Genomic DNA, 23,332 nt, shown 5'->3' on the forward strand with positions numbered 1-23,332 from the left:
AATACGGTTTGCTTGCTGTTGCAAAAAGATGGCTGCTGCCAGTTTGGCTGCTTTCTGCAGAAGAGTCTCGGCCGCCCTGAAGGCTTCTACGTCGTTAATAAGTTCTCACTCCTTTGCTAGCACAGGGTAAGTTACTGGAGGAGTAGGTCTGTCCGGCTCCCCAACCTTGGGTCTTGTTTGGTTGTTGAGATGCTGAAAACGCTTAGGGCTGGAAAGGCTGCTCTGATGCTGGGCGCGAGCCTACCTTGGTGAGGAGTCAGTGACCTTGGAGAAGTCTCTCACCTGCGACATGTCCGTGTCTTCCTCAAACATTTTGTTGCCACCTACTGTGGACCAGGCAGTTCTCAGGGTCTGTAGAAACCCAGTATTTGTTTAATTAAATGTGGAGGTACAGAAGCATCCTGTTTGACTGGGTGAGTTTTTAAAAAATTCACTGAAGAGCTTTTGGCTGTGGAACTGAGCGCTCTGTCAGGTTTCGATAGATTAAAATGGGGGGAAGGGGATGTGTACTCCCAGAGCCTGTCAAAAAGAAGTGTTCAGTAAATTTTGAATGAATAAATGAAAGCCGAGTGAGTTGAAAGTCGCCTTGCAGGTGTGAGAAAAGAATATACTACACACGGTGGTTATTTCTAGAAAGATCACTTGTCTTCTGGACAGACAGATCATGTTTGACTTTAAGCTGTACGATTACCTCCCTGTTATTAGCTTTTGTTTTTAATGAGTTGAATTTTACAAATTATTTTTTTGTTGTTTTTCCAAAAGGAAGTAATGTGTGTGCTCTTGAATCCACCTCAGTTATCGGGCATCTCTCAGCTATAATGTAGTTCCTTACATTAACCTCAGAGATAAGCAGTGGTTTGGGTTTGTTTTTTTTTATTTGCAGAGATTCAGGGGCTGAAACTTGAAAAGTGGCAGACTTGAGTCACTTGTCTCTTCCATCTTGTCATCCTTTTTCCTTAAAAAATAAGTTTAAATTTTTATCATTACTATTATATGTTCATTTACACTTTGGAAAATAAGGTAAAGTGTTTTGAAGAAGAAAGTAACTATCAACTATGATTTTACCATTCAGAGATAAACAGGTTTTCTTCTTTTTCACTTTCAGAATATACATATACATGTAATTTTAAAATGAAGTCAGGATCATACTTCAGTTCAGTTCAGTTCAGTCGCTCAGTCGTGTCCGACTCTTAGCGACCCCATAAACCACAGCACACCAGGCCTCCCTGTCCATCACCAGCTCCCGGAGTTCACTCAAACTCATGTCCATCGAGTCGGTTACATACATGCATTTTTGTATTCTACCCTTGTTTCACCAACTTTTTTTTTTCAATTTCGAACCAAAAGAAAAGTAAAAGTAGCACAAAGAATAACCATATATTCTTCACTTGTATTAATCACTCCCCAGTATTTTGTCACATTTTTTATATTTTTTATATCCATGCTTTTATTCTTCTGAAATATTTGAGATGTGTCAAAATTGCAAGCATCATGACATTTCAGCATGAATTTCCTGAAAACAAGAAATGTCTTAACCACAATACTACAATAATCACACTGGAAATATTTTTTCTTTCTTAATTTTTTTATTCAGGGTCCATTCAGTGATCATTTATCATGTTAATTGTCTTATCTTTAAAAAGATAATCCAAAACAGTTTCTTTTATTCTCTTTCATGTTATTAATGTTTTTTTAATAAGGTCAACCTTTTTAGAATGTTCCTTCATTTGGATTTTTCTGCATGTTTGTTCATGGTTAGATTCAGGTTAGATTTTTTTTTTTTTGGTAGGAATATAGCACTTGTGATGCATTTCATTATTATTTTAAATTATTTCTCCAGGTCATTAAATATTGTTTACAAGTATGACTTTTAGATTTCTGCATAATAAATTGTCACACAGATGCACAATAATTATTTTAACTATTTCCAAGTTGCCCATTTACATTATTGTCAGCTTTTTGTTATCATATATAATGCTTTAATAACTTTTTAAAAGTATAGTTGACATATATTAGTTTCAGGTGTACAACATAATGATTTGATATTTTCATACATTTCAAAATGATCACCACAATAGACATTTTGATTTATCAATTCCTGTACATGATCATTTCTTTAGTTGAAATTTCTAAATCTAGTGAAATTACTGGCTGAAAGGAGGAAGCATTGGGCCTCAGATGTGTTGCAAAATTAAACTTCAGAATGCTTTTATCTACTTATATGCCTACCAGCAGCATATGAAGGAGCTAAAAATGTTACCGTAAAATATAATTGTGTCAGTATATTATCTCTGAAATTATGCTGTAAATTACAGGATAGCAACATCTATACTGGGGAATTAAAAATAATTTCTAAAGCATTTTATGAGTTTATTGTTTCTTGTGCAGAAACCCTAAGTTGGTTTTTTGACATTGTAAATGAGGAAATGATTCCATTTATTACGTATAAAATCCAGATGTCATGAAACTTTAATCACTTGTTCATATATGTTCAGTTGCAGGTTTTCTCTTAGTCTGTTGACTAAGAATACAGCAAATGTCACATCTTTTCACCAGTGTAGATTACTTCATACCACATTGTCTAGGAGAGGACTGGAAGAATTTTTTGATGACCCAAAGAACTGGGGGGAAGAAAAGGTGAAATCTGGTGAGATATTTGGGTTGACCAGTATTAAATGTATTTATTAAACCTTTTATCATATTTGAATTATTTATCCAGTTTGGGAATTACTTATGTTATTTTCTTTTTTCAGTTCCTTTGGGAATGTCTGTTAGAGAAATATAGAAGGACAGTATAATAGTAAACTATTCCTTGGCAGGTTGACAAAAGGTTTAGAAGAGAAGTGGGTTGAAATTATTAACTGAAGTGAGGTTTGGGGCTTGTTTTAGATTTCTTTTTTTTTAGAGATAATTGAATATTAATTTATAAGAATAGTAAATATTTTGACATTAGACAGAAAATATATTTTATATTAATACTGACATGTTTTGAATGCTATTGCCAGTCACGTTACTAGTGTCTAATTTAATCACAATTAAATCGTAATTATATATTGTACTATAGTATAAAAAGCTATTATATATTATACAGATAAGGAAACAGGTTTAAAGAGATTAAGTAATTTGTCAAAGGACAGGTAACTAGAAAATTATTTTACGTTATGAGTTTATCACTTTAATAGGAGCTTCATGGACCTGTCAGCAATTAAGGAACAAAAGTAATGAAGATTTACATAAACTTTGGTAAGTACACTGAGTACATTAACATCTAAGAGTTTGAGGCAGTTATAGTATAATAATGAGATATAAACTTTATCTGATGTAAGAAATTAAGTGAAAAGATTTATAGCACTGTTGGTGATATATAAGATCATTAAAATTTTTATAAATACTCCAGAGTTAAATTACATTATGAGAGATGTATCAGAGTTAGTTGGGAGTTTAGAAATTTTATTGTAACTGCTACCAGTCATAATACCACTTTTATACTACCAATTTCAGGAAACTAATAAAACAGAATGGGGATGAATTGGTCACATGTCAGTCTTCTTCCTTTTTATTATTTTGCTTGGCCTGGAAGCTTTAGCTTAATTGTTTTGAGAAAGTGTATAGGAGGATGCACTTAACTAGAAATTTAGGTAGGTTTTGCTGGCAGGTTCTCCTGATGAATTAGAATTGAGAGGATTTAAGACAGTTGATTTGTATAAATACATATATTGAATATAAATTGAGGTATGATTGACATAACATTATATTAGTTTTGGATGTGCAGTGTAATGCTTCAGTGTTTGTATATATTGCAAAATGATCACAATAAGTCTAGTTAATACTGTCACTGTACATAGTTACAGAAATTTTTTTTCTTTGTGGTGAGGATTTTCAAGAGTCATTCTTTGAGGTACTTCCAGTTATGCAATATAGTATTACTAACTATAGTCACCATTCTGTACCTTACATCACCATGACTTTTTCCTTTTATAACTGGGAATTTGTACCTTTGGACCCCACCCCCACCCTCTGCATTCATTGACTATATTTAGCCCAAAGATATATTTGTTTGGACTGTACTGTGTTTGGGGTTTTTTTTTGTTTTGTTTTGTTTTTATTTTAAATTTTTATTGGAGGCTGATTATTTTACAATATTATATTGGTTGGTTTTGCCATACATTGACATGAATCCACCCCAGGTGTACATGAGTTTCCCCTCCCAAACCCCCCTCCTACCTCCCTGTACTGTGTTTTAAAAATTGGGCAATTTCACACAAAAATAAGGACTTCTGGCTCTTCTTGAATAATCAGACCTGCGATGTTGCAGCACTGAACCTACATTCCTACATGTAGGTCACCTACATGGCGACACTTGGCTGGTCTAAATGGAGTAGTGCATACCACTTCTTACCCATCTTGTTCTTTCACCAAACCCCCTTCACTCAGCGTTGTCCAGGCACTGTAGTAGGCAGTTAAAGTTTTATCCCTTGATTTAAACGGTGGTTTATCTTTCATGGCAGATTAAAGAACTGTAAAATGCTTATAAGATCACTGATACCACAGGCTTGTTCTTGTGATACAGTAAGAAATAATATACTTTGTCTTTTGTCTCTCATGGCTTAACACATAGCTCCTTAATTCCTTGTAATTGCCTGAGTGATGTAAGTGTCTTTTGTTCCCATTAAACAACTCTCAGAGGTGAAGTGGGCAGGGAGGGCATTGTTGCACAGCTTCAGGAAAGACCAAGGCATGATTGGATAGTGAAGAATTCAGCCTCACTACCATGCCCACCTCTGGGAGGAGTTGAGGGGGAGGGTTTAGAGATTGAGTTCAGTGGCCAGTGATTTAATCAGTTATGTCCGCATGATGAGACCATCATAAAAGACCCTAAACAACTAGGTTTGGAGAGCTTCCAAGCTGGTAAATACATGGACGTTCTGGGAGGGTGTTGTGCCCTGAGAAGGCAGGGTAGCTTTGCACCCCTTCTCTGTTTCTTGTCCTGTGCGTCTCTCCTACCTGTTTCTGAGTTGTATCCTTTATAATAAACTAGAGTAAAGTGCATTCCTGAGTTCTGTGAGCTGTTCTATCAAATTATCAAACCCAAGGAGAGGGTTTTTGGAACCCCTAACTTACAGCAGGTCTGTCATATATATGTAAGGCCTAGAAATCATTATTGGCCTCTAAAGTTGGGCAGTCTTTCTTGTGGGACTGAATCCGTACGTTTGTGGAATCTGGCACTGACTTCAGGTAGGTAATGTCAGAGGAGTTGGAAACGTTGTGTTAGAAAAGACAACATAAGAAGGAAAAACCCTCATTTGGTGTCAGATATGTTACATATAACACAGCACAGATTCATTATAAAAACTGTGTTATCTTACAACATGTTTACTGCCGCTTATTGGTAAAGGGATAGTTAAGGCAGTTTCAATTCATCCTGGCTAAAACAACATCATTTATCTTCTGCCACTTCTCCCCCCCACAAGTTATCTTCTTCCACACCAAAATGTAGCCCAATTCCTTTGTGTCGTGTTCTGTGCCCCCATGTTTATTTCCTTTCTTCCAGCTCTACTTCTCAGTCAAACATAATTTATTCACCAAACTCACTCCCATTCACGCTTTGCCACTTCATGTTTTGATCTCAGTATTTGTGTTTGCTTTGGTTTTCTTTCCAGTCTGACTTATCCCATCTCTGATGCTTTCCCTGACCATCTTGGCCAGAAGGAATGTCTCATCTCTCCCACTTAATTCTCTGGTACTTGTTTTCTACACCACTCCATACACCACAGCACATTATAGTTGTGGAGGGGGCATATGGGCTAAAAATAGAATGGATTTATACACAGGGAGGTCACGATTTGATTTAGCTGAATTAGCTACATGCCCCCCAAATACCTTACTTGTCTTAGCTTTAGTTTCTTCATTTAGAAAGTGGAAATGATTCCAACCTCAGAATTATTGTGAGAATTCAGTGAAATAAAAAGTATATAATGTGCTTGAAATAGGAACTGAACAGGTGTTAGTTGCCTTCCATCTGCTTTTTCCACTTGGAATGTAGGGACTATATTTTATGCTTGTTTGTAACTCTTCTGGTACTTCTTAATACAGTGTGTGGCACTTGGAAAATTTAGTGAACAAATGAGTGAGACTAGATACAGCTCTGTTTAAAGGATTATTGTAAAGGACTTTTGAGTACAGATTATTAATTTTGATGTCAAAATCCACAATTAATAAAACCTCGAAATAGCATTGCTAGTTCTGTTTTTGATATAGGTATGTTCTCCTGAAAGAAAGAAACATGCTCCTAACTCTAGAGCAGGAAGCTAAGCGGCAGAGGCTGCCAATGCCAAGCCCGGAGCGCTTAGAAAAGGTGAGATGTGTGGGAGTCTGGAGACTGCTGAGTGTGGGATAAACGCTAAAAGGTGTGAGCGTATGGTTCCTACAATTCTTGGCAAGTAGGTTTCTTTCTATTGCTGCTTGGTTTTTAGGAAATCTACATCCTTAAGCAACTATTACTACTATCTAATTTAGAACATTTCCATCCTCCCAAAAGGAAATCTCAGACCCATCTTCAGTCATTCCCATTTCTACCTATAACCCCCAAATGTGCATGGACCTATCTTAGGTAGATCCCTAGGAGTCAGGTTGCTGTGTTGTGTCCTAAATCTGTGTTTAACATTTTAGGAAACAGTCCAACCGTTTTCTGAAGTACCTGCACCATCATAGATTTCTAGTTCTGATTTAACTACTTCTGTACCCACTAGGTCAGATTTGTTTAATGCTTTTTTAATAATTGGTATAAAAAACCTATAACAGAAGTGTTATCATCTTAACCATTTAAAAAAAATATTTATTTTTGCCTGCTCTGGGTCTTTGTTGCTGTGCAGGGACTTTCCCTAGTTGTGGTTCACGGGCTTCTCTTTGCTGCAGCTTCTCTTGTTGCAGAGCACGGGCTCTCGGGCACGTGAGACTCAGTAGTTGTGGCACATGGACTTAGTTGCTATGCAGCATGTGGGATCTTCCCCGACCAGGAATCAGACCAGTGTCCACTGCACTGTTGCAGGGCAGTCTCTTAACCACTAAACCACCAGGGAAGCCCCATCGTAACCATTTTAATTAAGTTTTTAAATTATAGTTAATTTATAAAATTGTTTCAGGTGTACACTGTAGTGATTCAGTTTTATATATTTTTTTTTCCAGATTGCTTCCCATTATAGGTTAGTATAGAAATTGAACATAATTTCCCATGCAAGACAGTAAATCCTTTTTGCTTATCTATTTTATGTATAGTAGTTTTTGTCTGTTAATTCCATTTTCCTTATTTACTCTTCTCCCCACGCCCTCTCCTCTTTAGTAACCATAAGCTTGTTTTCTGTGTCTGTGAGTGTTTCTGTTTCATATTAGAGAGTCATTTGTATTATTTTATAGATCCTACATGTAAGTGATATCATATTTGTCTTTTTCTAACTTCACTAAGTATATTTCCTAGGTTCACCTATGTTGCTGTAAATGACAATATTTCATTCTTTATTGTGTCTGAGTAATATTCCATTGTGTTGTTTGTATGTGTATACATATATATCACATCTTCCTAAGCCAGTTGTCTGTTGATGGGCACTTCAGTTGTTTCCATGTCTTGGCTGTTGTAAATAGTGCTGCTGTGAACATTGGGGTGCATGTATCTTTTCAAATTACAGTTCTTTTTTCTGGAAATATACCCAGAATTGGGATTGCTGGGTCATATGGTAGTGCTGTTTTTAGTTTTTTTAAGGAAAATTATTTTCTGTAGTGGCTGCACCAGTTTACATTCCCACCAAGAGTTTTGAAGGGTTCCCTTTTCTCTGCACCTTCTCCAGCATTTATTATTTGTAGACATTTGGATGGTAGCCATTCTGGCCAGTATGAGGTGATACCTCACTGTGGTTTAGACTTGCTTCTCCTCAGTCATTAGGGATGTTGATCGTCTTTTCATGTGACTGTTGGTCATCTGTATGTCTTTGGAGAAATGTCTATTTAGGTTTTCTGCCCATATTTTGATTGGGTTGTTTGTTTTTTCGATATTGAGTTGGGTGAGCTCTTGTGTATTTTGGATATTAACCTCTTGTCAGTCCCATCATTTACAGATATTTTCTCTGGTTCCTTATATTGTCTTTTCATTTTGTTAATGGGCAAAAGCTTTTACATTTGATTATGTTCAATTTGTTTATTTTTGCTTTTATTTCTGTTGCCTTGGGAGACTGACCTAAGAATACATTGCTACAATTTATGTCTGAGAACATTTTGCCTGTGATCTCTTCTTGGGGTTCTATGATTGCAAGTCTTTTATTTAGGCCTTTAAACCATTTTGAGTTCATTTTTTTTATACAGTGTATTTTTTATATGGTGAATGAGTTATTTTAGTTTTTGCTACTCTTCTGAGAAATTCTTCTCTTTCTATTCTAAATGATAATCTTGCAGGGTGGAGTACATAGGTTGCAGGATTTTCACCTTTCAGGGCTTGAGTATATCGTGCCACCCCCTTCTGGTGTTATGGGAGCTCCATGAATTTTTGAATAACTGACTTTTCTCTTGCTGCCTTTAAAATTAGTTTTGCCATTTTAATTATGCTATGTCTTAGTTTGGGTATGTTTGGGTTCACCTTATTTAGGACCCTATCTCTGTGCTTCCTGTCCCTTGATATCTGTTTCCTTCTTTGGGTTTAGGAAGTTTTCATTGGTAATTTCTTCAGATAATGTTTTTTTATTCCATTCTACTCTCTGTTTACAGAATCCCTGAATCTGTTAGGATTCAGAATCCCTGTTATGCACAAGTTGGAACACTATGATCATCCCGTAGACCATATGTTGCTTTCATTTTTTTCATTTGTCTGTCTGCTGTTTTGATTGGGTGTTTTCCGTTATTCTGTCGTGGCAGATTGCCCAGCAGGCTAGAGGGCTTGACTCCTCATGTAGAACACTAGGACTAGCATGGGAGTGCCCAAATTGTGGGTTGATCCACTCCCTCTCCAGGTTGAGGGTCTGCCTGCTGTTCCTTACAGATCCCTCCCAGGGGCACAGATACTGGACCTGATGCCTTCTCCCTGGTTACATGGAGATCTTCCGTGCAGTTTTGGTTGTACAGATCTGCCAGTTTCCAGTTAGTTTTCTGTGAGAATTGTTCCACATTATGTGTTTGTTGGGGAAGATGAGCTCCACTTCCTCCGCTCCACCATCTTGTTTCCCCTTCTGTAGTTCAGTAATATTAAGTATTTTCACATTACTGTGAAAAGGTCAACTGTTATTTAAGTTAGGTTTTCTTCATCGTTAAAAAGAAATCATCTGGTGTCTGTATTTCCATTCCTTGAGGTAATAAATCCTGTGTATTTCCTATATATCCATCAGAATTTTTCTCTGCATATAGAAATGTGCCCGATTATTTTTATTTACATATATTTATTTATATTGTATATACTCTTCTGAGACTTACATCTTCTACTAATGTATTTTAGAAATTTTCCCACATCAGTAAATGCAGATCTGCAATTATTTCTTCCCTGTAGAGGTTTGTTTTATTTAGTTAGATTTGTTTGTTTATCCATAGAGCGCTTTCAAGGTCAGCTCTTTATTGATGTTTTTTCCATTCCCTAGTAAGTCAGTCAGTGAGATTGGAACCCAGCTTTTTGTAATTGCTTCCGTCTTGCTTCCTAACCTCAACTGCTTCCGGTTTCTTTCCCCACGCTGCTCACCACTGTTAGGATCTGGGTATCCCTGCAGAGGGTCAAAGAAGGGGTGGGATAAAATCTCAGTTATTTACCCTAATTATGGAGAAGTTTAATCTGCCTTTATAAAAACTGAGTTGCATCATATTTGGGGTTTCATTTTGATAAAATATGAGACTGACAGAAAAATTATGAGAACAATACAAAAAGGCCTCCTTCAGCCATATTCCCTGTGTGGATACTTAACCACATTTGCTTTATTCTTCTCTGCCTCCTCTCTACAAAAATACATTTTTCCTCAACTGTTTGAGAATAAATTCTATATGTGATATCCCTTTACCTGTAGGTGTTTAAATGTATATTGCCCTGCCTCCAAGAAAAGTACAGATCTTATTGAAATTTCATGTTATCCCAATATATCCTTTATAGCAAAGAAAATCCTGACTGATGTGTTTTCAGTTTTGTCTTGAATCTCCTTTAATTTGACAACTCAGTCTTTCTTTGTGTTTCGTGACATTGACATTGTTGAAGAGAATGGGCCAATTTGGGCTTGTGTATGTCTCATGATGATAATCATGATTGGCGGGAATATCAGACGTGATGCTGTATTCTTCATAGTGCATCAGGTGAGGAGGCACGCCGTGTTGATACCTTCTGTTATTGAAGTTCTTAGCATTAGTAGCTTGGCTGTTGTGGTGTTAGGTTTCTTCACTGTATAGTTACTAATTTTGCTTTATTTTGAGAACATGTAAATCCTCAAATTTGTACTCATTGGTTTTAGCATCCAAGAATTGATGCTTTTGAACTGTGGTGCTGGAGAAGACTCTTGAGAGTCCCTTGGACTGCAAGGAGATCCAACCAGTCCATTCTAAAGGAGATCAGTCCTGGGTGTTCATTGGAAGGACTGATGCTAAAGCTGAAACTCCAATACTTTGGCCATCTCATGTGACGAGTTGACTCCCTGGAAAAGACTCTGATGCTGGGAAGGATTGGGGGCGGGAGGAGAAGGGGACGACAGAGAATGAGATGGCTGGATGGCATCACCAACTCGATGGACATGAGTTTGAGTGAACCCCGGGAGTTGATGATGGACAGGGAGGCCTGGCGTGCTGTGATTCGTGGGGTCGCGGAGTTGGTCATGACTGAGCGACTGGACTGAACTGAACTGAATGATGATTCATGCCTCAATCAGTTATTACTATGATGTTTGCTAAATGGTGATTGTCTAATTTCATTGTTCATTCTACATTATTAGCTTTCTTCTGTAAGGAAGGGCTTTTCCTTTTCTTCATTTCTTCCTATCTTCCTTTCCCTTTTTTTTCTTGATTCATGGATTCCAACCTGATTCAATGAGTTAAAATCCTTTAGTATTGTCATTCCAGATGTGGCCAGTGTAGGTTCCTTCTAGCTGGCCTCTGTGTTCTCATCAGTCTTTGATGAGGAATATCAGGATATGCTGGATTCATCTTGTACTTTTTCTGTCTCAACCCTGGAATCAGCCATTTTACAGAGGAACCCTGCTTCCTTTGAATGAAAAATGGTGTATTTAGAAACTAAGGTTTGAGTTGTGGTACATGTTTTCATTGCTGCAAAACATTTGTAAAGTAATGTGATTTTATTTTTAGGTATGTTTGCCAACTCTGCTTTTAAGGAAAGTTATGCTTCAGAGACTCTTTTAAGTGGATTGGCTGTTTATAAATAGCTAATTGTTTGATGAATAAACTCTTGCTAGAATGGTGCTGTTCTAAGACTTTTAAACTTCAATAGTAGATGATCCCCTCTCCTTGCTTTAAAAGATATATTTTAGAGGTGAACTTCAGCCCAGTAGATCATATGTACAGTATTTTCTTAATTAGTTGAATTTAAAATATAAACGTTTTTTCCAGATAAACTGAAAGTGATTATAATTTTTAACATCAAATATATGCAATTTCCTCAGCATTTTTGTGACATACTACTAATGAAAATTTATCAAGAAAAATTTTAAAAGGATTATGCTTAATTTAAGATATAAGCTGAAACTTTGGGAACTATACAAGGACACTCTTGCCTCTGGTAAAGTTATAAATTAGAAAAGAAAGCTCTTTGAGAGTGACTTTTTTTGAATGAGGTGTATCTAATTGATACTTTTGATTTTGTTTCTTATCTGTTAGCATTAACATGAATAACTGGGTATTAGCTCTGTGTTCTTGGTAGCCATTTATTTTCTGTCTGTGTGAACTAACATTAGATTTCAGTTAGGAGCCTCAGCTCTGACCTTGGGCAGACTAATGTAGTCAGTCAGCAGCCAGGTTTACTGAGTTCCTGAGGATCAGAGACTTTGTATTAGGCTCTGATCACTATGGTCCCTTCACTCCTCTAAGGTTGTCCTCAAAATAGGATATGTTGTTCTTACCCATCTTTTATTTCTCATGAATTTTGTAGAAAATCATATGGTTGAAGTAGCATGTGGATTCAGCTATTCAGTGTGGCTTTGAGTTAAGCAGGTCAAAATATCTGTGTCTCAGTGTTTTGGACACTAATTAAGGCCAGAACATAGGTTTTAGTATTTTAAAAGTCACTAATTGTTATTTTGTAATAGCTCATTGAGTTTTGAAATGAGTCAAATTGGGTCTCCAAGAGGAATCTGTGCAAGTGTATCCTACTCAAAAAAAGTAACATACGAACCTGAGCTCAATAGATTTTTAAACTTTAAAAAATGTTACAGAAAGTGATACTACAGACACCTATGTATATGCGTACCTAAGCCAAAAATACTTTTAGAAAATATTTGACAGAATGGTTCTTTGACAAAAAGATTCATCATAGATTTTCTGTAGCATAGTCCTTATGTGTTCTTTGGAATTCTGTCATGGAAGATTGTTGAAACTGTATTTTTGTTCTGTTTTCTAAGGTAGTAGATTCCATGGATGCATTAGATAAAGTTGTCCAGGAAAGGGAAGATGCCCTCAGACTCCTTCAGACTGGTCAAGAAAAGCCTAGACCCGGTGCTTGGAGAAGAGACATCTTTGGAAGAATCATCTGGTACATAGTAGCTCTTCTGAGATGAGTGAAATCCCATGCCTCATCCTCTGTCCAGTATCTTTTAAGAATATTTAGGTACATTATAGAGATGTATCTAATATAAACAGAGGTCCCCAGATCCCTTTGGGACTTCAGGATGTGAATGAAGGTGGCTTTGTCTGGTATCCCTTGGCATCCCATTCCCATGGTTCAGTTATTTATAGGTTCTTCATAGGAGTGGTTCTTAATCTTATGTTAATCATATGACCTTTTGAGAATCTGATGAAAATTATAGATCCTTTCCCCAGAAAACTTTACATATGCGTGTGTAATTTCAGAGATACACTCCAGTTTATGACTGGAAGCTATTGTGAAAGTAGAGAACTTAAGTTGTGTTTTTAAACTTTTATATATGTATTTTTAAAAGAGTGATCTGAAGCAAACATTGCAAAATATTAATGTTTGCAGGTTTGCAGTGGCTTCATGAGTGTCTGATACATCTTAGTTTAGAATACTCCATAATGTGAACTGTATAAAAATTTTAAAATCTTTAAAAAGCCAATTACAGTTTATTTTATTGAAAACATATCTAGTCCAAAGGAGGCTAAATCTGGAAAAAGTGAAAATCTGTTACATGTTTTCTGTAGAGTGATACCATTTTGTTTTCTTGGCAGGCACAAGTTCAAGCAGTGGCCTATACCTTGGTACCTAAATAAAAGATACAACAGAAAACGATTCTTTGCAATGCCCTACGTGGAACGTTTTGTCAGGTGAGCCCAAGTACCCTTAGTACTAAAACATATCTTTACCTCAGACAGTGTGTGTTAAGCTTTTATATGACTAATACATGTTCATTGTGGAAAAGCTAGAAAAATCAGTAAAAAAAATCTTCCATAATTTCACCATCCAGAAATAGCTGCTGCTAACATTTTAATATATATCCTTTCAGAAGTTTTATTGTCTTTCTCTTCATCAATATATATAAGTAGTTGTTTAAATCTTTTTGTAATGTTAAAGGTTCGTATACTTCAGCTGCACAGAATGTGAGCTCATGTTATTGCAGGAATGATGAAATGAGAGGGTGCTTGGGTGAGGAAAGGAGCTTATTGTAGTATATTTGAATTCATGTTATCCTGCAGAATGGTGATTTCCAGATACTTTGTATAGCAGGTTTGTTATTGAACAGGGAGAAATGGGGCTTCTGTTGTAGTAGAGGAGTGAAGTGGTTACCTGGGTGAAGAGTGAAATGGTTACAAGTTGAGAACTATAAAAACAAGATTTTTAGAAACAGCTATTTGAAAACACTGGATCCACATCCAAAAACAGACGGAAGCCTGAGAAAAATTTTAATCCCCGGAATTAAAATTGAATGGGAAAAGAATTGCCAGTGTGTGCTTTCTGGAGTCAGGGTGCCACTTAACATCCAGGGTTGTGGCTGCAGAAACAAGGTGGGGAAAATTGCCCGGTTACTGGCTAAAGGTGCTACAGATCAGAATTCAAGGCAGAAAAACAGCTGGAAATTTAAGGGGAAAATCCAAGCAGCACAAGAACCACAGCTTTTAACAACTGCCTTAGATAATGCAGCCACCTTTCAGCATTAATTCTTTTAAAGACTAATTTTTTCCTCCCAAAGCTTGTTTCCATAATGAAAAAAGGACCTTTAAAAGCATAACCTTGCTAGCATATGAGATGAGCACAATTGTACGGTAGTTTGAACATTTTCTGGCATTGCCCTTCTTCAAGATCAGAATGAAAACTGACCTTTTCCAATCCTGTGGCCACTGCTGAGTTTTCCAAATTTGCTGACATATTGAGTGCAGCACTTTAACAGCATCACCTTTAGGATTTTAAATCGCTTATCTGGAATTCTGTTACCTCCACTAGTTCCTAGAAAAGCTTTATATTCAGTGATTTAACTTCCTGCAAGAGTGTCTCCAGAATTTGTCCTTTCTACTCTCAGTTTCTGCCCTAAGTGCAATCTGTCTTCATCAAATTGAATTATTGAACATTCTCAAGAATAGTAAACCTTGCATAGGAGTCTCAAGAGGGCAGGGATATGTATAGTTGTGGCTGATTTTCATTGTTGTATGGCAGTTGAAATTCAATACCTTAATTGCATTGTATTTCAGTTTAAATACAGTAGAGGCCTGGTATCCATGGATTTATCATTTGCAATTTTGATGACTTCAAAATGACTCTAGAGGTCAACATTTTAGCTGAGGCATGAAGGCCTAATGCCCCAGGATGCTGATAGGTAGAGGCCAACTCAGTGGCAAGTCCAACGAGCACTAAGCATCATTTCTTAGCATGGTTTTATTCTCTCAGCATAGGGGAAATGATGCTGGTCTGGGTGCTATTTGGAATTAGGGCGTTTCTAAATGTCTCAGGATGTAGGACATAAAAAAAATCTAATGTATTCAATAAAATTACATTATTTCTAAAATAAAAGAGAAAGCCCAATTTGTTGCAGACTCATGAGATCTGTTCTTACTTTCCAGTCAGAAAGTAGCAAAGAGAATTAGTGTAGGTTTATAGATGCAATCAATTTCTTTGGCCGCACCAAATGGCATTTGGGATCTTAGTTCCCCAGATCGAACCTGCAGTGGAAGCACAGTCTTAAACCACCAGACCTGATGCTTATCTTTGACTTGTGTAGGTTTACAATGGTTATTCAAGTTTAATAATAAACATGACACACCTAATACAGAGACTGGCATGATTGAGGTCTTTAAGTAATTGATTTGGACATACGTTGACAGTACCAAGTAACAGGGAAATCATTTTGTATAAATTGCTGTTATGCTTTTTATTTTCCTAGATTGAGAATTGAGAAACAAGCCCGCATCAAAGCAAGGAAGATAAGTTTAGCACGAAAGAAAGAAAAGTTTCTTCAGAGAAAGTTTCCACATCTTTCTGAAGCCCAGAAGTCAAGTGCTGTCTAAGACATCTTAACCATAATTTACTATTTTGTTTTTCTTGGATTACATACAAAAGTAAATACTAAGTGGTTTATAAATAACTTGTGGTTTTAGTCAAAGGACTGTCCACTGTTTTAAGAGTTATTATGGCATGCTAATTTTGGAAGTGGTCAAAATCAGATATAAAGTTCAGATTAAATTTCCATTTTATAAATTCTGTGTCTAAGCAGACTTTAATTAACTGCCTGCATCTTAGAGTGGGCAAGTGATACCAACTGCTATAACAAATAGGCAAGAAGGTAATTTTGGAATTCAGGTAACTTTAACTACTGTTGTTACTAGATATGAAGGAGCTATGAATTCTGTTTAAATAAACAGTGGATACAATGATAAACACAAAAAAATTTCTGGAATGGCTAGTAATTTTTATTTAATTTTAAAAGCCTAATGTGAAAAGCATAGGCAATAAGTTTTACTAGTCAATAAAAAGCAATTCTACCAATCCACTGGTAATATACTAAACAGAGTTGGAAAGCATTTTACTGAAAGCAAAATATTTAGAGAAAATAGACATTTATACAAAATTATAAAATGCTTGTAATAAGAATAAGTGCATTTCAAGGAAAGCACAAACTTATTTTAATTTATAGAACCAGTTAAAGCCTTAAAAAATTTAAGTGGAATTGAAATATGCAAAAATGTATAAACATTCTACAAAAGATGGTTGTTCTTTTCCTGAGTATACTAAAGCTATGAAACGTAAGGTGACATAGAAGGTAGAGGTTTGGGAACTTATCAAGGGCATTTCCTTTCTACACACTGCTTCCCTCCTTCTTCATATTCTTGTTTGGAAATCCACATCTGCTGAAAGGTACCCTGTGAAAGGAAAGAAAAATTATATATATGTACCTTTCTATTGGGAATAAATTTAATATCTTCATTTTCACAATTCTGAATCTTTTAAGAGCTCTTATACCTCTCCCCAAATAGTACTCAAATTACACCCTTCTTATTTCTGCCCTCCTCTAGAATACCCAAAGACACTATTTAGTCTTACCTAAGTTTACATAGGATATTAAATCTTTCTATACTGTCTTTAGGACTTAGAAAATGCTGGGAAAGGAAGATGAAGGAAGAGTTTAGCTATGATTGCTTGGTTAACGGCAACAACAGAAATTGTTGGAAGGCTTGATCCTAGTACAGTATTTATGCAGTGTTCTAGCATTTGATTAACAGTAACATTTAGAACTCAGACTAGGATAAAGTTTGGCAAGTACACAAACGACAGTACACATGCACTATACAAAATAAACAGAAGGTGAAAGGAGGAAAATGACCAGAGAAGGAAGGGTCCTGGACCACATTCCTATTAAGACGTGTAAGCAGGAGAAATCCGTTCCCTGTGATTATTCAGTGGATTTGTACGTATTCAGTTTTGAACTAAGATCTACTAAGAGGCTAGAAATAAAACATAGACCAGAAATATATAAATGGGCAGTTAAAAACATTTAATAGTTAATAGCTTTTAAAAATATTTAGTGTAAGTACTCCTTTACTTTGGCTGCTCTGAGGTGAAGGGAAAATTTTCTAAATTTAGGATACAGGTAAGTGCAAGAATTTCCTCCTGATTTCAAGGTAGGAAGCCAGTCCAAGCAACATGCAAACCTCAATACCATGACTTCACCATCTGCCCCAGGAACCAATTCCTGACCTCTACCTCAGCAATAGGCCAGGGAGCAACCAGAATCTAAGAAGAATGATTTAATTTTAAGTGGGCTGCAGATAAGTCCTGACCAGTGCCAATATGAGTACTGTTAGAAGAGGCATGGATAAGTTAACAGATTCCCGCCTTGGAGAGGGAAACTGTAATCAGACTGACAATACCCACTAATAAGGCAATGAGGCATTTTTGTCATTTCAGAATAGGTAAGACTAGCATCAGGTCCTCTACAAATGTGATAGATACAAAATGCAAAGGTAAATGATGCACAGGAATTATTTTAGTCTTTTTACTAAATTTAGTATTTTAAGTAATACATTCAAGTTAAATAAGAATCTTAAACTATTTTGCAAAGTAGTTTACTAACCAAAGAAGCTAGAATGGAGCCACCAATCCATGAACTAAACCTCCGTTCCACTGTTGTATTATTTGCAATCAGTTTCAACCGCATACTCTAAAACAGAAAAGGAAGAATAAGTATTAGTGTGATCAAATAGAACAAGGGCCTCAACTTAGGAAATTCAATTTTGATGACTTCTTAGTGGCTCTGGTTCAAGCACTAATTATACATGATTATTTTGTAGTAGCTAGGTTAATAATAGGCATAGGTTGAACTACTGTATAGGATTTTAAAGTACTTTGTCCTGTGTAATAAATTATATAAACCTTAGAAAACTGCATGCTAGAGAGTATACAGAATTTCATCTTAAAACAGCAAATATGTACTTGAACACTTACTATATATCAAGTAGTGTTCTAAGTGCTTCATATATTATTTCATTTTATCAACACCAAGTATAATTATTACCCCAACTAGCTGCCCTTTCTGCAGTCCTCCTCAACTTTCTAACTTATTCTTTGGGCCTTCGTGCTATCTTTGTGCTATCTTGGTTCACCCCCTCCTCCCATTCTTTCCTGCCCCCATCCAAATCAAAATGCAGATGTCAGACCCAGGGAAGTTTATTCACACTGCTTTCTTTTCAGATTAGTGTTTCTGTTACACTTGAACACCCTCTCGATAAACATGGTTTTATGGCTCAGCACTACCCCTATCTCACTTCCTGTATGGAGAGATCTCTTTACCTAGGAATTTGCTTCTGGGGATAGTTCTCAGGTTGTTGATACTTACCAGTTACTCTATATATGAACATTCAGTTTGAGTCTGTGCATGCAGCAGGGGTGGAGTATGGAGAATGGGAAGGAGGGGTGCTGGGAGCAGAAGGGATGAACACAGGGTCTTGTAGGTGAGGAACTGGTCAAATCCTATTACAATGAATTAAATTTTAATTGCTTCCTAAAAGACAAGGAGAGCATCTACCTGGTCTTCATCAGACCTTGGACAGCCCATGTCTATATTCATTATTCCAGGACTTTCTATGAAATCTAAAGTACTATAATCAAGGTATATTCCAGATGAGTCTGTATCTCCAAGATTGTGGCATATGTAAAATATTCAAATACACAGATTCTATAGATTCTGTTAGGGCCTCTAATAAATTTTTAAAAATGTAATACTTATTGCAGAATACCTTACAAAAAACTTGATGGATGTTTAAAAATCTAAAACTTCCTCTGTTAGTAATGTACCATGTACACTACCTTCTCTCTAAACCAGATTCTTCTATCCCTTTGAAAGTTATCATAGTGTACCAAGGGATGTTTTTAATAAAACATAAAAGCTATTCAGTCCTCTGCCAGATTTTACCCTGTAAATTTGCTATGTAAGTGACATGACTGGTGCCTATCTTTCTGGGTTGAACTGTATCTTCCAAAGAGGTATGTTGATAATCCCCAGTTCCTGTGAATGTGACCTAATATAGAAACAGTCGTTGAGAAGAGGACAGATCCACAAGGGAGGATGCCATATGATGATGGAGATAGACACTAAAGCGCTATAACTGCAACCCAAGAAACGCCAAGGATTGTTGGCAAATCATCAGATGACGGAAAGAGGGAAGGAAAAATTCTCTTCTGTAGGTTTCAAAGCTTGGCCCTGATAACATGTTGATTTCAGAATTCTAGCTTCCAGACGGAGAGGTAATACATTTCTGTTGTTTTGAACCATCTACTTTGTGGCACTTTGTTACAGCAGCCCTAAGACATAATACACCACCGCATTCATCTTTCCAGCCATATAGCACGCCCCACTTCTATCCAGAATACAAGCCAACTACTTCAAAATGTTAGAATATACCCTCTTCCCTTCATATTTTTGCACATATTTCACCTAGATATTCTTTCATAAACTGTCAACCAACTAAACTCATTCATTGAAACAGCTCTTCAGGATTTCCTCTGACACTCCAGAGTGCTTGGCTGATGACATACTGAACCACTTAGCACATTACAGGTTTTTTTTTTTTTTGCAGATTTAGCCCTCCTAGCTGACTAAGCCCTTGGTGGGAAGGGACTATCTTTTCTATCCCTAGTGCCTAGCAGACTAGGCACTTAAGTATGGAATCAATGAATAAAATAAGATTCAAATAGTAGTGGGGAGTAATGGGAATAACTAATAGGTGTCATCTAGAAAAATTTTATTAATAAGGAGTATTAATACTATACCAGGCACACATAAGATACCATCAATCTACTGAAAAACAAACTGTATCTACATAGATTTTCCACCAGTAGGAGGATATATATGACTGAAAAATACCACTGAAGAACACACACAACTTACTGGGGGTGTTTTCTGAGACAGTTCTCTGTTTAACCTGTCGGTAAAGCTCTGTATTAGCGTGTTTCCTCCTGCCACTATCACGCTCCCATAGAGACCCTGGAATGAAACAAAAATAAATGAGCTCCAAATGTTTCCAACTATTTTAAACACAACTACAGATAAAACCATGTGTTCCACTACAGTTTTCACTTTTTAAATTTTTTACTTCTACACAGACCAAGTAGTTTAATCCAGTGGTTCTCAACCCTGGCTGCACATTTGACTCATTTAGGGAGCATTTAAAACACCAGTGCTGAGGGCAATGAAATACAAATTTCTGAGGATGGAGTCTAGGAAAAGTTTTTTGTTGGTTTGTTTAAAACTCTCCAGATGATTCTTTTGTGTATTAAAGTTTAAGAACCACTAATTTAAGGCAGCTATTCTAAAATCCAATCGTAATTTTTTGGCAGATAGCAGCCAGTACTTAAGAAGTTTATTTCCTAATTACATCATCTCAGAGTTCTCATCTAGAAGCTATGGCATTTAAAATTGAACAGATTATGGTGGACAATACATACTCTGACAATAGTCCTGGCCAAAATGACTGCTACCTTTCTCTTCTGCAGGGATGACCTTTTTCAAAATCCATATGCTAAAGCTTCCTCCATCAAAAACAAATTCCTAGTAGTAAGGAGTATATGTGCTAAGTTGCTTCATGCGTGTCTGACTCTGCAATCCCAGAGACTGTAAACCACCAGGCTCCTCTGTCCATGGGATCCTCCGGGCAAGAATAATGGAGTGGCTTGCTCTGATCTCTTTCTGACCCAGGGACTGAACATCTCCTGCATTGGCAGGTGAGGTTCTTTACCACTATCATCACCCGGGAAGCCCAAATGAGTACATTTACCTCTAATTTGCATGTATTCGTCAGAAAGTTAAATATCAGCCTACCTTTTTAGTGGCTAAAAGTTCATATTTTAAAAATTTATTCCATATTAAAAAAAATGTATTCCAAATGCCTATATAACCTTAACTATTAGCACTAAGCTCTAAGCAAATGAAGGAACTAAAAAACTGAGGTAACGCGTTGGCTACAAACTAAAATCTAGGGTTTAAATAAGATATGGTCTATCTAATAGCATGGTATAGAATATAGGGTTGTGTCCAACTCTTTGTGACACCATAGACTATAGCCCACCAGGCTCCTGTGTCCATGGGATTTCCTAGGCAAGAATATTGGAGTGGGTTGCCATTTCTTCCTCCAGGGGATCTTCCCGAATCAGGCATTGAACCTGGGTCTCCTGCATTGGTAGGCAGATTCTTTACCATCTGAGCCACCAGGGAAGAGGTACAGAATATGGAGTCAGTCCTTAAAACTTGGCAAGAAATAAACTGATGAAAAAAAATAAAAGCCTTGGCAAAGTACAAAAAATACGAAGTTTACATCTAATCTCCATGTAAAAGTTACATAATTTAAACCACACCTTCCTAAAAAGTAAAACTATACATTCAGTTCAGTTCAGTTGCTCAGTCGTGTCCGACTCTTTGCGACCCCATGAAGTGCAGCATGCCAGGCCTCCCTGTCCATCACCAACTCCCGGAGTTCACTCAAACTCATGTCCATCGAGTTGGTGATGCCATCCAGCCATCTCATTCTCTGTCGTCCCCTTCTCCTCCTGCCCTCAATTCCTCCCAGCATCAGAGTCTTTTCCAGTGAGTCAACTCTTCGCATGAGGTGGCCAAAGTATTGGAGTTTCAGCTTTAGCATCAGTCCTTCCAATGAACACCCAGGACTGATCTCCTTAAAAACCACTAATATAGTTTGGTTTGTCGCATTTTAGAAAATCTCTAGACCAGCACAGTCCAAAAGAACTTTCTGTGCTGATGAAAATGTTTTAGCTACATTTATAATGTGGCTCGTGCAACTGAAGAATTGAAATGTAAATTTCTAGTCATTTTAGTTGAACTGCCATATGTGGCCAAAAGCTAACTACATTGGACACAACAGCTTTTGAGTTTTGCGTTTTCCCTTTTCTAGTAGAATTTCATTTTTTTTACATATTCTTTCATAAAATGGACGTCAGAGTCAGTGGCCAAAGTTGCCAACTTAAAAAAAATGATGGCAATTATAAACACCGGGGGCATTGGTTTGCCCTAAAAGATACCCTTATGCCATAAACGAGAGTGGCACTTACTGGTCTGATATCAATATCACACATTCCAACACTTGTAGTGACAACATGACTGACGCCCAGCATTGTATTTCCTGATAACCCCTACAACAAAACAGAAACCAGCAGTCACACAGAAGACCTTCAAACCACAAAGCACATCCAAAAAAGTTTATAGTCTTATTTAGCTTTTGTAATTACAAGAGATCTTTAAAGGAAAAAACCAAGCTGATTATGAAATAAACTTTTATACCTTTACATTGGAAGGGTCAAATAATCCTTCAGGAATCTTTAACCGTTCTGCTCCAAAATCACAGTTGTAGCCATTGGGGAATTCATAATGAACAGTTGGCATCTGTGCAGCTACTCTGAAAGTGTATCAGACAATATTAAACACAGACAAACACATCCTCTTCAGAATTACAAACTATTATAAACAATATTGAGGAATCATCAGCTTGTAAGAAAGCAGAGTGGTAAAATCTTATTTTCTTTCAAAATGTTATTCAGTATTTAACTTTTTATCTTTAGACCAGTTAAGCATATTCTACAAATTTTTAAGTAAACCAATTTCTCCTCATTTATATGAAATATACATTTTTTTTTTAAATTGAAGCATAGTTGATTTACAATGTTGTGTTAGTTTCTGGTGTATAGCAAATTGATTTAGTTTTTATATATATATATGAAGTATACAGTTTAAGTTTTAAGTCTTGTACAAAAAAAAAAACAAGAAAACATACTGTTCATCGTAAGTTGAATCTGATACTTGAAGTACTGAGGCTTGAAAATCCTGGATAACACACTATGAATTAAAAAAAAAAAAGGTTAAGAAACAAGATTATTGAGATTTGTCTTTGTAATCTATACTTTCATAACATTATTTTCAAACCATTTTTCTTTTTTTTTTTCATTCCCTTTCCCATCCCAAACATTTTTCTTAATGAAACTGGACCACATTCCTGGATGGCTAACTCATTTTAAGGGTATAAATCTACCCAGCCAAGGACTCTGAGCTTCAAGAAACCTAATTCTAAACACTTGTATTACAAACTAAATTATATAACATTTAAATTACAACTGTTATGGAACAAAATGATGAGATAAAAATAAGTGGAAACCCTTGTAACACAGTTCTGCATAATAAAACTTTTACTTAAAAAATTTTTTATTGGAATA

The 23,332-nt window shown here is 36.4% G+C and overlaps 2 protein-coding genes across 2 annotated transcripts in view; one reads left to right on the forward strand and one right to left on the reverse strand.

Moving 5' to 3' along the window:
* On the forward strand, window positions 1-16,480 carry MRPL47 (mitochondrial ribosomal protein L47). The gene is made up of 7 exons (XM_088838919.1): window positions 1-126; window positions 2,496-2,647; window positions 3,183-3,243; window positions 6,259-6,355; window positions 12,576-12,706; window positions 13,360-13,455; window positions 15,504-16,480. Exons 1-7 carry the CDS (start codon window positions 29-31, stop codon window positions 15,625-15,627), a joined length of 759 nt encoding a protein of 252 aa, XP_088695045.1. The 5' UTR covers window positions 1-28; the 3' UTR covers window positions 15,628-16,480.
* The window catches only part of ACTL6A (actin like 6A), a 27,848-nt gene continuing 20,854 nt past the window's right edge, over window positions 16,339-23,332 (reverse strand). The window contains exons 9-14 of the mRNA XM_088838914.1: window positions 22,897-22,958; window positions 22,407-22,521; window positions 22,178-22,258; window positions 20,004-20,099; window positions 17,691-17,777; window positions 16,339-16,479 (exon numbers count right to left, since the gene is read on the reverse strand). Coding sequence (XP_088695040.1) covers window positions 16,399-16,479; window positions 17,691-17,777; window positions 20,004-20,099; window positions 22,178-22,258; window positions 22,407-22,521; window positions 22,897-22,958 — 522 coding nt within the window. The 3' untranslated portion in view covers window positions 16,339-16,398. The remainder of the gene's footprint in view (window positions 16,480-17,690; window positions 17,778-20,003; window positions 20,100-22,177; window positions 22,259-22,406; window positions 22,522-22,896; window positions 22,959-23,332) is intronic.

The sequence above is a fragment of the Moschus berezovskii genome, chromosome 1, assembly GCF_049115385.1.
Source record: "Moschus berezovskii isolate FMDL1 chromosome 1, NW_MosBer_1.0, whole genome shotgun sequence".
Classification (NCBI taxonomy): domain Eukaryota; kingdom Metazoa; phylum Chordata; class Mammalia; order Artiodactyla; family Moschidae; genus Moschus; species Moschus berezovskii.

Coding starts and splice junctions, on each gene's coding strand:
- MRPL47 (XM_088838919.1), top strand. CDS start 29: ATGGCTGCTGCCAGTTTGGCTGCTTTCTGCAGAAGAGTCTCGGCCGCC. Junction 2,648..3,182: donor GGAAGAAAAGGTGAAATCTG/GTGAGATATTTG, acceptor TCACTTTAATAG/GAGCTTCATGGACCTGTCAG. Junction 12,707..13,359: donor ATCTTTGGAAGAATCATCTG/GTACATAGTAGC, acceptor TTTTCTTGGCAG/GCACAAGTTCAAGCAGTGGC.